Source organism: Podarcis melisellensis (genome assembly GCF_964234715.1).
Source record: "Podarcis melisellensis genome assembly, chromosome: 9".
Taxonomy (NCBI): domain Eukaryota; kingdom Metazoa; phylum Chordata; class Lepidosauria; order Squamata; family Lacertidae; genus Podarcis; species Podarcis melisellensis.
This window is the reverse complement of record NC_138541.1, coordinates 50,961,593-50,977,974: the sequence shown is the minus strand read 5'-3', so window position 1 is coordinate 50,977,974 and position 16,382 is coordinate 50,961,593. Positions and strand designations below refer to the sequence as shown.

Genomic DNA, 16,382 nt, shown 5'->3' with positions numbered 1-16,382 from the left:
ACATAGTGTTGGATGATACTGAGGTCTTCTTTAATAAGCATTCATCCTGATTTGTTTGCAGAGAGAATTCTGGCGAGACATTGAGAATTCATCCTGATTTGTTTTAAGGGACATAACACAACATTGGGTGAAGCAAGTGTTATTCCAGGCTTTCCAGTGTGCTTTCACCTTCCTTGTTGTAAAAAAAAAACCTGATCTTTTGAGGACGCAGGGCTGTTTTACAAGAGCTCCAAATCAGCTTTAATTGTTCAACCTGAATTTGCTGGTATGAGATTGAATTCCAATTCAAAATGCAGACAGTCTGGCAGCACCCTGATGATTTAGATCCATTCCAAATTTCTCTCCATCAGGACAGAGGGGTTCCCAAATTAATTTTTTTAGTCTGTAAAGACAGATTTCCACTACATGCTAAGAACAGGATTCCCAGAAACAAAAGCAGCCCTCTCTCACTCCTGAAGTCTTGAAGTCTCCCTCTTGAGAAGGGAAAGGCAAACCTGGATTGCAGCTGTTTGCTTTTTAAAAGAAACACCACCACCTTGGTTAATAATAATAATAACTTTATTATTTGTACCCTGCCCATCTGACTGGGTTGCCCCAGCCACCCTGGGCAGTTTAAAAAATAAGTCATAGTCGCATCAGGTACTCTGAAAAGTCCTGCTATGAAAATTGAAAGTTTTTACTGAAGTAGTCCTAATGCAGTGTGGTAAGGAATTTCCCTGAGGTTTCTTATTTTAAGAGCAGGAAGTTGATCTCCTTTTCAACTTAATCCAGATGCCCTTATTTGGACGAAGAATCAGTTCTCCTACAGGGCAGAGTTGATCACGTCGCTGTGTACTTTCAATAAAGAAGTGCCTCAGGATGGTAGCTAGAATTGCCATTTCTTCCATCTTTGCAAAGCGCTGACCTGCAGAGCAGTTAAAAAGCAATTACAAGATGCAATTAACCATAGCAGTAATGCATATTTATTGTTATTCAACACATCACACTGTGGTCAGGGTCCCAAAACTCAATTTTAAATTCTTAAACAATTAAACGTTTTTCGATACAGATGTATAATCAAATCCACACAAACAAACAGTGTGTGGGGAGGGGCAAGCCAATGGAAGGAATGAAAACGTGGGGAAAGTAGAAGGCAGGGGCTCATAGTATTGGTGCAGAAATGACCTTTAGACTTAGGTGTGTTTGCACTGTCCATTATAAAACTAACCGCCATGGCTTTCCTAAAGAATTCTGGGGACTATGATTTGTTAAGGATGCTGAGAATTGTTTTGAAAGATCAGTGATAGAAGCATACTGTGCTCTGGAGTTCTGACTTTTGACTCTCACACATACCGATACAGTTCCTTGGCCCAGCGGAGAAAGGCACATATGCATACGGGTGCCGTCCAGCTGCGTTCTCAGGGGAAAATCGCTCAGGTCTGAATTCCTCAGGCTCCGGGAAGACAACATGGTCTCTGTGCAGCATGAAAGACCCAATTATGACATCCGTTCCTTTGGGTATCCTGAATCCTCCTGCCAAAGAACAATGGATAGTCGTGAAAACTTCTCCTTGTAAAACCAGCCATGATAGCACTAAGCTTATAGCCACAGTATATCAAGGCATCAAGTTGCGATGGTTCCATATTTGTGGAATGCTCTCCCCAAGGAGATTCAGCTGGCGCCTTCATTATACATCTTTAGGCACCAGGCAAAAATGTTCCTCTTTAACCAGCCCTTTGGCTGATTGACATCAGATGCCCCTTTAAATGTGTTGTGGAAGGAGGGGCGGATTATTGGGTTGCTTTCATTTTTATTATGTATTTTTTATTTTTTTTATATTGTAGTTTTATGCTGTGAATCTTCCCTGAGATCTACAGGGTATAGGGCGGTATACAGATTTAATAAATAAAGTAAATAAATAAATAAACCCACTTGAAATACTTACTAATATAACATTCCTCACTCATTGTACGGCCAAAAAATGGAACAGAAGGGAAAAGGCGAAGAGCTTCTTTAACAGCACAATCCAGATACCGTAGTTGCTTCAAATCGTCCATTGTGATGTTACGATCCGAGTCCCCTGATAAGATAACAAGAGGCGGTTAGAGAAACATGTGTTATTGATTACCAGCAGACATGCATCCTAACTTTGAAGTTCGGGCACCTATTTTTAAAGGATGGTGGAACAGGGAACATTTGAGGGACTAGTTCAGTCACTGTCATAATACATTTCTGGGCTTAGGATGCAAGTCAGCATGCCTTCCTAAGCCAGAGGTTGAGATAAAGCATAAAAAGCATTAGGCCAGCTACCTGACTCCAGAACGGTGTTTTGTCAGCAGGAGTTGCCAGTTGCTGAGGCTACTAAAGGACAGAGCTTCCAAGCACTCATAGCTCCACTCTGCCAGCAAAATAACTAACTAAATAACTAACTTCTATCTCTTTTGTTTTAGGTATGAGACTAGCTGCAATCCTTTTATAGGTGGTCCCTCTTAAGAGAGCTAAACCAGCGGAGCATCATTGCCTGGCGAAGGGAAAGGATGCTATGCATCATTGATTGTATCTGCAGAATGTTATCTGGGAGCCTTTGAGAAATATGCCAAGCCAGAGTAGACCCCACCTACAGAGTTTATTATTTAAATGTTTCCTGTTAGACATGGAGGGCCAAGTGGGTATGATTTGGTGAAAACAGCTTCATGAGCCAAACTGGGACTCATGCTGGGCCAAAGATACTGGACTTATATGAGTGTTTCAAAGTTTTACTGCAAGGTGTCTTTAAACCTGTTACAATATACATTGTAAATACAAATCAACACATCACTCTTAAGCAACAGGCGATTTGCTACAATTCTCTGCAAACGGAAATCTCCACAAAATATTTTATGCCATTAAGCCTCAATATTTTACAAGAGCTTCTCCGTCTCTGCATTAGAAGAATCAACAAATACTGTATTCATGAGTACCCAGAAGTATTCCTGCATACCATACTGTTAAGTTTCCAAGGGGTTGCTCGTGCGCAAGCAGGCAAATCTCTCCCTGGCTGGCTGCTAATGTAAACTTTATCTGTCCGGAGAGCCACTCACCCGTGGCTGACTCAATCGCTGGCGGAATCCGTGAGTGGGCGTTTCTTAAACGTCTTCCAGCAAAGAAGCTCCTTGACACCCAGTCTCCGCCTTCCCTCTCTGCGCAAAAGCCTTCTGCGCAGAGAGGGCGTGGGCAGCAGAGGACCCCTTCCTTCCCCGCTTGTCCCAGGCAAGGAGTCGTGGGACTGCCTCCCCACTTCCGACTCCTGCAACCCCTCTCCACTGGAGCTGCGTTTATTCTCTTCCCCAGAAGAGGAGCTGCTTCTCCCGATCCCTGGAGGCTCTCTATAATGTGGGAGTCATAAAGCCATGGCAGAGGTTTGTAAATACTGCAGGGTACCTCCGGACCTCGTGACCAGCACTCTGAGCTTTACAATGTATTGGAATGTAATGATGGGGGCAATAAAAGCTTGACCGGATGAGGTAACATGAGATTGGCAAACGGCCATGCGGCTGGACAGAACAAAGAACAATAAAAAGTGATCGGAGAGGAGAAGAAGTCTGAATGAGCTGCTCTCTCTTACTATGGAAATATTGCTGGCTTCTGTGTCTTTATTTTATGCTAAACAACTGCCACTTGTGACGGCTGGCTCCAACACTATAATCCCTCTGGCTTTTGCTCTCTCCCTCCGGCACTGATGGCAGTTCCCTGACACATACTTACCCAGGTGTATACCCACAGAAAAGAAAAAGGAACTTACCAAAAACCTCATCAAGTTCATGGTGAACTTTTCTTTGGGCTTCTGGATGACTTGCAAGCAAGTAAATACACCACTTTATGGCAGAAGCAGAAGTATCATGACCCTTGAAGGAAAAAATGAAAGAGGCCTGATGTTTATCAGGAAAATAGGATCCTCAGCCATTACAATGATGTCCTAATCCAAGGCCAAAAGTATTTCACACCCTCTGAAACTCACAGCAGTTTTTCTTAGCACAAATCCAAAATTTGAAGGCACCAGCCACATACACAAGAGTAAGTCTTGTAAGTGTTTGGGGGGAAATTAAGGAAGACCAGGTGCTAGGGTTTCTTCCAGGCCTGGTCACTTTCCATGTGCTAAAGACAAACTGACATTCCTGAGTCACTCTCATATCTGAAAAGATCTTGGTAGGATGGTGAACACACCTATCTAAATATGAAACAAACATATACACTGAAGCTTGGCTTTTAGGTACCTTCATTTTATTTTATATGATATATGACATGTGACATGTGACATTTTTATCCCACCTTTCCTGCTTTCACACAATCCCAAATGTGTCATGTATAAAACAATTGCACATTTCATAGAAAAACAATCTCTTGTATAAAAACATGCTTTCCTTTGTTTTTGCTCATTGCATTGTAACTGACCCCCACTTCCCATGTCTCAGTCAATTGAAAACAAGCGTTCCTTTGGAACTGCCTCCACTAGAGAGCAGGCAGATAGATCCCTCTTGCCTCTTTGGAGCCCACCGAAGACCTTCCTTTCTCAACAAGCATTTAAGTGGGGATTTTTTTTTATCCCCATCTATATCTGGATTGGGATGCGGGTGGTGCTGTGGGTTAAACCACAGAGCCTAGGACTTGCTGATCGAAAGGTCGGCGGTTCGAATCCCCACGCCGGGGTGAGCTCCCATTGCTCGGTCCCAGCTCCTGCCCACCTAGCAGTTCAAAAGCACCTCAAAGTGCGAGTAGATAAATAGGGACTGCTCTCCAGCGGGAAGGTAAACAGCGTTTCTGTGTGCTGCGCTGGGGCTGGCTTGCCAGCCACGGCTTAGTCACGCTGGCCACGTGACCCGGAAGCTGTCTTCGGACAAGCGCCAGCTCCCTGCCTCTTGAGCGAGATGAGCACGCAACCCCAGAGTCGGTCACGACTGGACCTGTTGGTCAGGGGTACCTTTACCTTTATATCTGGATTTCTTTGTATTGTTAAAGCACTTCTGAGATATTTAAAAAGGAAGGAATTCATAAATGGAATTAAATGATTAATAAATAAAAAACCATGCCTCAGTACCGCTATAACCACCAGAGGGCAAACACATACAACAAAGTTATTGGTGAATCAAGTCAGGTTTTAATTATACTTACTGAACTACCATTAAGCAATCTGTCTGGCAGCTGTTTGTGTGCAAGTAGTTCTTTGTTTTCTTTATTAAAGCAAATTAATATCAGGCAATGATTTATTCCATGCCCATGTATTGTTAATGAAATAAGATGCATCACTGAGAATTTATTTAGGCTCCGCTGGAAGAGAATACCAGACTAATCGGGTATGGCAAATGCAAGCTTACCATCTAGCTAAGGGCAGCTTCAGATACATATTTTCTACAGCAAAGTTTTACATGTGTTAAATTAGCAAACACATATCTGAAACAATTATTTTCAATTATTTTCTCTTAACAAGCTCAAACCAAGCCTAGGTACTTTTTTTCAGCACTAAGCTGAAGTATGCTATGGCAGGTCTCATGTGTAGACATTTGCCTATAGCCAGAGATTTCTTGACTTGTAGAATAGCCTCTTAACACTTACACCTCTCTATTTGCAAGTAAACACTATTGAGTTCAATGGGGCTTACTCCCAGATATATGGGTACAGGATAGCATCCTTAACCACCATGCTATGCCAGCACTCTTGTGCTCGAGTAGGGACCACTCCCACTACTGAAACTTATAGTAGCCAGAGTTCTTGGTGTGCTTTTTTCTTAGCACTCTTGTACTGGGCATTCTATACCTCAAACATGAAAGTATCCACTTCCTCTCGAATGTCCAGGTAGCTCAACTTCTTCCCATCATCATCTGTGGCATTCAGAAGCATATCAAGAAAAGCTCTCCTGACTTTGTGCCCACTTTGTTCACCGTTGCTGACAGCATTGCTTCTATGCTGCTCCTGGTTTTTTAGTTCTTGAGCTTTTTCTGCAATGACCTTAGATAATAAAAAGAAAAAAAGCCATTCATTTCTCAGATTGCAGGATCCAGTGTGTGCACTCACTGCAGTACCAAATAACACGACTAGCTGTTGTCCCCTGAACCTGTGCTAGGTCTGTATACCCAGTTATGAAGATGCATTTGTTGTCTTGGCAATAACAAACTGTTGCTGGTGAGGCACAGTGGATAGTGTTGAACTGAAGCTTGAGTTTGAATCTCAACTCAGCCATTAACTCCAATAGGTAGCCTGAAGGTTGAGTCATTCTCTCATAGCACAGCCTGCCTTGCAGGCATGTGGTGAAGATAAAATGGGAATTACCACATGCACACTGTTACCACAGGGAAAAATATAACTATGATGGATGGATGGATGGATGGAATGAATCACATAAACTCCAGAAAATAGTGCTCTTCATGGCATGTCATCCTGGACATTCAGGAGCCAAGGGGTATAGAAGAAAATGGGTGTCACTTTGGTCCTGCCCCTCAATGTCTCTAAGCTAACCTTCGTTCATTGAATGCAAACATGTGAAGGGAGCTTGGGAGCACAATTGCCTGAATACACAACACTCTTTGCAATCTGGAACACTGATAATGTGGGGATCCAGATTTCAGAAGCCTTGTAAGCAAGTTCAGGGAAAAACACCCTCAAGCCGTCATTAGATGTTTCCCCTAAACACACAAAGGCTGGGAGTGGAGAGAGCAAACTTTTGCCCACACATGCCCAGCCTGACATACTCTGAGCAGGGCTCCAAAGTCTGGGAGGGTCACAATTGTGAATACCTTTTGGTATCTGTGCCTATGAAATAGCAAATGCAGCGGCTTACATTATCAGTAAAGCTGTGAAGTATCTTCAGACTTCTGTAATGTTCTCTTCCATCTTGAAACATGAGGTACAGAAGGTCAAGCCAGAGCCAGGGAGACTTCTGTCTTTGTTGAATCAGAACACTCATCCTAGGGAAACAAGCAACAAAGCTGGGTATATCCCTAAGAAAATGACGAGAAGTACAGGAAAGAGCCCAGATGTATTGCTACTAATCTGAGCAAATTAGTGTCAGAGAAATATGGTGTACATGTGAAACAGATACACAGAGCCCCAGCTCAGGACATACAGCTTGGGCCATTTTCAGCCCCTCCACTGCGCAGGTCACCTCCAGTGTTAATGGGGCTTCTACATAATCATTCAACCCGGTTCGCACAATCCACCTCCAAAAGGAAGGGTAGGAGGAAGATTGTACAAAGTAGGCCTTTGCAAGTTTTTCATGCAGACAGTCAAGTTCAGGTTAAAGACTGAAGGAGCATTTCCACCCCCATCATTCAGCCCGGACACTGAAGTCCAGCTCCGAGGTTACAGGGAACCAGGTAGAGGGCCTTCTCAGTAGTGGTGCCCACCCTGTGCAACGCTCTCCCATCAGCTGTCAAGGAAATAAACAACTATCTGACTTTCAGAAGACATCTGAAGGCAGCCCTGTTTAGGGAAGTTTTTAATGTTTGATCTTTTATCGCTTATTATTATTATTATTATTATTATTATTATTATTATTATTCTGTTGGGAGCCACCCAGAGTGGCTGGGGAAACCCAGCCAGATGGGCAGGGTATAAATAAATTGTTGTTGTTGTTACAGTGGTACCTCAGGTTAAGAACTTAATTGGTTCCAGAGGTCCGTTCTTAACCTGAAACGGTTCTTAACCTGAGGCGTGCTTTCACTAATGGGGCCTCCTGCTGCTGCTGTGCCGCTGGCCTATGATTTCCATTCTTATCCTGGGGCAAAGTTCTTAACCTAGAGCAACCACTTCCTGGTTAGCGGAGTTTGTAACCCAAAGCGTCTGTAACCCGAGGTACCACCATATTAATATTAATATTATATCTGCATGGTAGAAGGGAAAGGGGCCTTTTTCCCATGTAACCCCCCAATAAAACACTGCAGATCAAGGCTCTGCTTCAAAGATGGAAACCTGTGGCCCTCCAGATGCTATTGAGACCCCAACTATCAGCATCCCTGACCATTGACAGGCCACAGGTTCCAAATCCTTGCTGCTGGAATGCGTCATCCCACTAAAAACTACCTGTAGACAGCTTGGACATATTCGGAATCCTTATTATGTTGTGCTCCTATGTTCTTGCCCATAGCTGTTTCTAGGAACCGAAGAGAGAGAGAAATCAAACAAAGAATCATTCTCCTAGAAACCAAGAATGGGACATAATCGGAGCAGAGGGCCCATCGATGTTGACAGAATTTAAATGAACAACAAGCCATTTACGTTATTTTTTAAATGGCATGTGTCTAATTTAGATAAATTGTTACAAGAAGAACAACTCTTCTGGTCAGATCTCACAAAAATGTCCATTCGTCCAACAAATGAGCAGGGATGTTTAAACCTCATTTACTGCAACACTTTGACAGCAGCAACTGCACTTACCACAAATTACATCAAGGGCACACAGAGTAATGTATAAAGTGCAATCGAACGGCTCCTTGTCCACATGCTTTTCAAGTTTCTGAACAAGGACATTGGCTTGTTCATTCATCACTTCGAGGAAATCTTCTAAGATGGTAAAATGGAAGGTGGGTGTTAACATTTTCCTTCGGGACCGCCATTTGCCTCCAGTGCTGCAAAACAAAGACTGAAACATGAATGCCTTCAAGCAGGACCCGGAACAAAACATTGCAGTGTGCAGTGCTCCTGTTCAGGTTTCCAGACACTCTCTTCTTCCTCACCTCCAAGTGACCATTTTTTTCTCTAACATTCAACAGCCCATAGTCACTGATCATGCTCAGTCTCCAATGTGTTTTTTACTGGTTCTTTCCACATTGTCTCCCCATCCCTGCAATAAAGATTTGGCACTGGAAAATTTGGGGTTTCCCTGAACCTGCCGGTGCCCCCTTCCCTAGGCTACATAAAAGGATGATTGAGCACATAAAGAACCGGAACCTAGCAGACTGAGGTCATTAGTATGGTGATGTTCAAGCAATACACCACTTTTCAAATCTCATGGATCTCAATGCCAATTCTGGATTGGCAATGAGTGGTCACCTCCTAAGGCTTTTTCTTCATAAACTATTATCTCTTTCCTGCTCCAGCCAGCAGCTGAAAACTTCCAGCTCACTGCAGATTCTCCCAACTAGTTTTATGTTAATACAGGGGTGAGGTTTCAGTTTTGCCCATTAGGCCATTTCATTTTTGCCCTCACATCAAATCATAGAATTGTAGAGCTGGAAGAGACCCTGAGTATCATCTAGTCCAGCTCCCTGCAATGCAGGAATATGCGGCTGCCCCATATAGGGATCAAACCTGAGACCTTGGTGTTATCAGCACTGTGCTCTAACCAACTGAGCTATGCAAGGATACATGATGCCATCTGTGTGTGACAGATAGAGATGTGGCTGCAAATAAACCATCAGGAGCCTTAAAGTCAGTATCAATCAGCTGCTTGACGCTGCCTTCAAAGCCCAACCAGTGGAGAACTCCATAGAGAGCAGCTGACCTCTGCTAAAAGCAGGTCCTGAAGTCAGCACCAATCAGCTCTTCAGTACTTTTCTTGAGAATTGAGCAAGGCTACACCCACCAGCCCACCTCCAATGTCCACACACTCAATAGGACATGTGCAGGTGTTGTGTGGCCAGTGGGCTATCATGGGTGTGGCCTGTAACCCCAGTCCCACTTCCTCCTTCACACATTCATTATACAGTGGTACCTCAGGTTACATACGCTTCAGGTTACAGACGCTTCAGGTTACAGACTCTGCTAACCCAGAAATAGTACCTCGGGTTAAGAACTTTGCTTCAGGATGAGAACATAAATCGTGCTCAGGCAGCGCAGCAGCAGCAGGAGGCCCCATTAGCTAAAGTGGTGCTTCAGGCTAAGAACAGTTTCAGGTTAAGAACGAACCTCCGGAACGAATTAAGCACTTAACCCGAGGTACCACTGTACATGTATGGCAGGACTGATAACCCAACCTGCTCTGAACACACCAGCTACATGTATTCCAAAGGGTAGGACAAAAGGGTACAATTCCCACTTATGTTCTGGGTCCGTTTACCTCGTTAGGAGTCCTGTGCCCAGCCAAGGATGCAAAAACGTGTAGATAAAGGGTTTTGCAAGATGCTTAGAGCTTCTCAACACTACCTGACAACAGAAGCAAGGAAAAATGTAACTTCTTGACTTTGCCTTTCTATGAATCTAACTTGAATCCCACACTCTTTCTCCTGATTGCCTGATGGACTCACTAGCTCCCACTGGTTGCTGGGTCACCAGGAGGCAGACCCAGAGCCTGTCCGCCATAGGGCTCCCTTCTACAACTTGCGCTTTCATTCTTTTACTTTTTAGACTACAGAGTAAGGATGTGAGGACCCGTGAGTGCACAGCTCACGCACACATCTGTTCTGAAAGCTCAATCAATGTGTGGAGGTCAAAAGGACATCCCAGGTCACCTGAACTTGGCTCAGCTCATTCCCCATCTAGTGTATACCGGGAATTACTCATGTACTTTCAAATGTTCTTTGATATTTGCAAAAGCAGTTGAGGTTCTCAGAAAGGTGCATGTTGCACTGAAAACCACCTTTGGCATCTGTTCTTGGCTCCTGCTGCATGACAGGCAGCCAGGGGCATCGTGTCATTTTCCAAGTGGAAGGCCTGCCTCCATAGGGAGCTGCAGACAGCAACACAATCTGTCTCCAACATGATTGTCAGATGCTTCTTTCCCTGTGTCAACTCTGTTTCCCTATCACCATGTCCACCTTTATTTGTAAGACTAGTTTTAGCAGGTTAATGACTGTGCTATTAAGCAAAAGGGGCCTGATTCCAGCCTGCCTGGGGGCCCTTCCTTCTGCCAGGAGAACCTAGTCTGTAAGTAGGTTGGCTAGTTGCAAAATATGGCAGAACTCCAGCACTTTTAATAGCTGTGTTGAAGAAGGAACTTCAACAGGTGTCCTGCTGGAATTTTCTCTTCTGTCTCACTCTTGCAAGTGCTGGAGATCTGCCCGCCCACCCATGAGGGCTGCTGTGAACCCATCTTCAAGGAACGGCTCTCAACACACGTACCCCCTCTTTATTATTTCTTCATGTATTCCAGAATGTGGATTATAGGGCTAAAGCCTAGAATTCCAAGGAACACAGCAGCCATATTTCTTGCTCCCACCCATTCAGCCCATCTGCTTCAATCTACCTCCTTTGTTTGCTGTGGCTGGTAGGGTGTCAGCTGTGCTTCAGAGAAAATGAGGTGGGGGGGGGGACAGATGATGGGACTGGGAGAGCAAATGTGGTTGCTCTTGCTTTTGCTGCACTGCATCATTTAAATCGGGAGTGGAGAGAACCTGTAGCCTTCTGGACTTTGTTGACCCCAACTCCCATCAGCCCCATTCAACATGGCCTATAGTCAGGAATGGAGGGAGGAGGATCCAAAAACATCTGGAGGACCATCTGCTTTAAAGCTCTTTGTCCAGCATAAGTGGCAGCAACCCTAGACCTGTTCCATGCGACTGGCAGTTGCAAGTGATTTAAGATCCTGCCAAAGGAAGGGGGGAGGGACTTCGCCCAGTTTTAAAATAAATAAATAAATAGATAGATAGATAAATAAATCAGAGCAGATATTATGGCATTTGCTTTTGAAAAACACCACCTCCACACTGTTGATGAATAGCACTCAGCTAAGATCTTCAGACAGAATATCTGCATTAAGCATAATCCTCATGCTCATCCTACAAAATGAAGTGCAAGGTTTTCTTGAGTGCATGCACTGGAAAAACTATTTCTCTCTCTCTCATGTTCTTGGATTACAGTAATATTTTTCAGAAGGATCGCAAATCTGATCTGGCACCTTTCTTTATATTTCTTAGAAATTAAGCCCTAGCGGCTTCCACAGGACTTATTCCCAGGAGTCTTTAGACTGCAATCCCCTCTGAGTCTATACAGAAATAAGTTCCAATGAATCTAATGGAGCTTGCTCCTGGTCCTATTCATCATCCTCTCCAGGCATGCACTGTTTGGCAGATTATACTCGGGGGGGGGGGGTGGTAGTGCTGCAGGGGAGCTCCCCAGCCATGCAGTAAAGTCTAAGAATGACAACCTCACCTCTACAGTTTCTGGACGATATAAGAGCACAACGGGATGTGGTCCTATCCAAAGTTGCATCAGTGGGACATTCCGGAAGGGTTCCATGGAAATTATCATTTGCTGAAAGAAAGCTGGGAAAACATGCATCCAGTTTGAAATTGAGGAATTCAATGACACCACCTCTACACTACTTGTTCTCATTTCACGTACTCTAAGCTAAGATCAACAGCCACACAGTAAGAGAACCCTCTTCCCAAATTCAGATTGCGAGAGACAAGGAGCTGATTCCAACCTCCCACTTTCACATAAAGTTCTAATTTATATAGCATGCTCAGCCATTCCCATCAAAGGGCATATTCAGATTTGCTTAGAAATCAATTTGACCATATAAAATGAGGCTCTTTTATGGGTGATTCCATACAAAGGGGCACTGTGTGATTGATGGGTAGTGTGCCCCACTATGACATTGCATACAAAATAATCCATATTTGATTATTGTGACCATATAAATGGAGAAAGGGAGCCAGAAGTAACTGTAAAGCAGATGGATCAAGAAGCAATAGGTATGTCCTGAACAGACAGCCTCGGTCCTAAGTGATTTAAGTACAGAAGGTGAGGCACAAAGAAGTCCTGCTATATATACTTCTAATGAAAGTCTATCTAACTGGTCAGTCAATGTAGCCATGATAGAAGAAACATCTTCACCTAAGCAAATACATTCCTATCATAAAACTTTGCATTTCATGAATTCCTGGAAAACCCTGGCTTAGCTAAGTAAGATTCTAGAAAGGAATTGCAGCTAATTAAGAATTCTAAATTTTCTCTTTTCTAAAACAAGCATTTTAGAGCCAGTTATTTAACCAAAGCCTGTTACCCTACTAAAAGCTTTTATTCAAGTGATGCCAACTGCAATAGGTGCTATAACAGGGGTAGGCAACCTAAGGCCCATGGGCCACAAGCGGCCCACAGGGGTCATTTAACTGGCCCACAAGCCACCCCCAAACTGAGCTGCCGACTCGGCAAGTTCCCACGTGCTGCACTAAACCGGTGTAGCGTGGTATGAAGACTCGCTTCTGTGGCACTGGAAATCACCTTGGCGCATGCGCAGATGCCAGAAATCATATCTGCACACATGCAGACACTGGAAATAGCAGGCGCACACGCTCACACACACACATGATCCAGCCCACGGAGGGATTTCCGCTGGAGTGAACCAGCCCAGGCGAGGTAAACCTTGCCAACCCCTGTGCTATAACAAGGTCTATTATGAAGGCAGATTCTGTATCTGTGGCCACTATTAGGTGTAATTGTTAACCTGCCCTTTATATACTGATTCAAGAGAGATTTCTGAATATAACATATGGAAGTAGGAACACTGAGGGCCCATTGTGTAAATAATGTATATAAAGCAGACATTCTGGGGGGACTTCAATTCCTCCTCACCACTGTGAGCTGAATAAAGAGCATGAAATCCACTCTCGACTCCGAGTACAGTATATGTCAGTTGGTGGCTTCCTTTCTCGAGGACAAAGCGGCGCAGCGAAACAGAGGCTGCAAACGCGGTGGGGAGGCAAGGAGGAGGAACCCCGAGAGGTTCCTGGGGAGACACTTTCTGACGAGCAGCTCAACCCAGGCAGAGCTTAACGTGGAGGCCTCATTTTCTGAGCCGGGCGAGGGATGGTGAAGGCGAGCTGCTGGAGGAAAGCTGACGTGTTGGCTCGAGGGAGGAGAGCAAGAAAGCCGGGCAGGGAGGGCGTCTGAGGCGGAGCTTGAGAGAGTGCTAGTGGGCTCACACTGGAAACCTAAATGGGTCTACTCCGAAGTAAGCCCTACCGATTTGCCGTGTTGAGGGCGTTTGTTTTATTATTCATTAAATTCCTGCGGCAGAAGAGCGTGTGCAAGCTCACTGTTGCAAGCCAAGCTATGTCTACAGGCATTTTGGCACCTGAAACAAAACCCATAAATAAATTGATTCCCTTCCTTTAATGTTTTGAAATCTTTTCTACAAATATTACAGTATCCCTTTTAAAAAACTGCTAAGTCTTTAATCATGTATCACGGGACTTTTTTCATTTTTGTTTTCTGCTATAGCATAACACTGCTACCCTATGGGATAATAAACGGATAATAATGATGATGATAATTATAAGGGTAGGTGCGCTGGATTTTAGCAATACAGTGGTACCTCAGGTTACATACGCTTCAGGTTACATACGCTTCAGGTTACATACGCTTCAGGTTACAGACTTCGCTAACCCAGAAATAGTGCTTCAGGTTAAGAACTTTGCTTCAGGATGAGAAGAGAAATCGTGCTCCGGCAGCGCAGCAGCAGCAGCGGGAGGCCCCATTAACTAAAGTGGTGCTTCAGGTTAAGAACAGTTTCAGGTTAAGTACGGACCTCCGGAACGAATTAAGTACTTAGCCTGAGGTGCCACTGTAAATTGCACGCTACAGTAAATCTATAAATCATACCTGTGATTCTTACATTAAAGGAGTGTTGGACTAGGTGGCCCTTGGGTCGCTTCCAAATCTACAATTCTGTGAAGAGGAGGAAATAAAATGTGCATTTCCCAGTGGGGAAAACTTGCTACTTTCTGTTATCCAACTCTGGACATCTAGCATCTGGATGATGATGATGATGATGATGCTTCTAGATAAGCAGGGTATATACAGAAATTACCTACGACCCTATTTATGAATTTCCATTTTTTCCCAAATTATGCTGCACACACAAGATCACACCCTGGAATCAATATTCTCAACTGATCTGGAGTCCGGACTTTCTGGCACTGGCGGGATGAGGAAAAAGCTCTTTCAAAAGTGCAATGTGGAATATAAGAGTACGTAGTTCAGAGAATATTAAAGGAAAAATTACTCACACATCTGCAGTAAAAAAAAAAAAGAGGGATCGCTACATCAAAATCATCCCGATATTGCATACATGGAAATGGTTAAGGTGCGTTTCCGAGCAGAGACGGGGCATCTCACCTTACTGAAATTAAGGTACATGGAAAGGCAGAATTTCAGCCACCTCCAGGGAGAAGATGCGTTTGGAGGAGGCGCAGGGAGGCTATTTCGCAATGCCTCCTATCTGTACCTTTCCAGAATGTGTCACAGTGGACAGGTGAAGATTGCCAAAACCTAGTAGCCTATTCGATTTCTTTCGCCCCAGCTGCCTGGGAAAACTCCGTGCGCGCTTTCTCTGCCTGCCTGCCTTTTACCTTCCGCATCGCGTTCAAAGAGCAGCGCGTTGCCCAGCAGCGGGTACCAAGGACTGATCCCCGGGATGGGCTTCAGCTGCACGTATTTCCAACACTGGTCCAGCAGGAAGCGGGCGACCCAGACGGCCAGGAGCAGGGCGAGCGCCGCAGCCGCCCAGGAAAAGAGTCGTTCGCCCTCCGGAGCCATCCTTGGCGAGAGCAGCCGAGCAGGGATGGCCTCCCTCGGCTCCAGGGAAGCGAGTTGCTTGGAGAAGAGGCTCCAAGGTAAGGCGAGGCGGAGTCCGGGGAGGGGAAGGACTGGGAGAGCGAAGGCATCGCCTCCATCTCTCTTAAACAGTGAAGACTTGGGGGAGGTGGAGCCAAATTGTCAAGGGGATGAAGCAACCCCTCTTTGGGAAAAATGGTGTCTGCCCTGGGGGCTTGTTAGCTTAAGAGAAAAGGCGAGCAACAGGAGAAAAGGGTATGAAATCAGGCCAGGGCCAGACCTGGCGGAAAGTGGACCTAGAGAAAACGTTTTTCTTCTTCTTATGCAGCACTAGAGCACATCAAGGGAAGCTGAATGATGCAGGATTTTGGAGGAAAGAAAGAAAGTACTTCATACAGCACACAATTTATAAACTATGGCCATTGCTCCACCAGGAGCCAAGGCTGACCACCAACCTAGGCGGCTCTGCTCAGCAGATAATCAGGTTGCGAACCACCCTGAGATGTATGGGTGTATGGCGGTATACAAATATTAACAACAACAACCACCACCACCAGGGACAGTGCCAGATTTACATACAGGCTGAGCAGCATAATTGCCGGGGGGGGGGGGGCTGGGCCTTGTGCCAACATTTTTGAAAAGAAAAAATATTCGAGGTTATAAATTTATAAATACTTTCTGTATCAATGCCAAAATTTCAGCAATGTTCTACTTTCATTGAGTAGAAAAAGGAGAGAGATGTTTTGTTTCTCATGATCAGATGCTATTAAGTTTGGGCCTCCCCAGGTCCCCTATTCCAGGGACTCCAGCTGCTTTAATCCAGGGTGCTGGGCTCCTGTTCGCCTGCCTCCCCCACCCGCCACACCGCACCATGTCTTCTTTAAATGTACTGTACAGTCATACCTCAGGTTACAGATGCTTCAGGTTGCGTTTTTTCA

At 44.7% G+C, this 16,382-nt stretch overlaps 1 protein-coding gene across 1 annotated transcript; it reads right to left on the bottom strand.

The window, feature by feature from the left end:
- Window positions 1-540: 540 nt before the first annotated feature.
- On the bottom strand, window positions 541-15,995 carry LOC309378421 (cytochrome P450 4V2-like). Its single transcript, XM_081926545.1, has 11 exons — window positions 15,240-15,995; window positions 12,037-12,149; window positions 10,007-10,092; window positions 8,386-8,576; window positions 8,032-8,101; window positions 6,791-6,917; window positions 5,770-5,961; window positions 3,761-3,863; window positions 1,925-2,059; window positions 1,333-1,512; window positions 541-904 (listed from the first exon to the last, which is right to left on the bottom strand). The coding sequence occupies exons 1-11, from the start codon at window positions 15,424-15,426 to the stop codon at window positions 732-734; spliced, it is 1,557 nt and encodes a 518-aa protein (XP_081782671.1). The 5' UTR covers window positions 15,427-15,995; the 3' UTR covers window positions 541-731.
- Window positions 15,996-16,382: the final 387 nt, after the last annotated feature.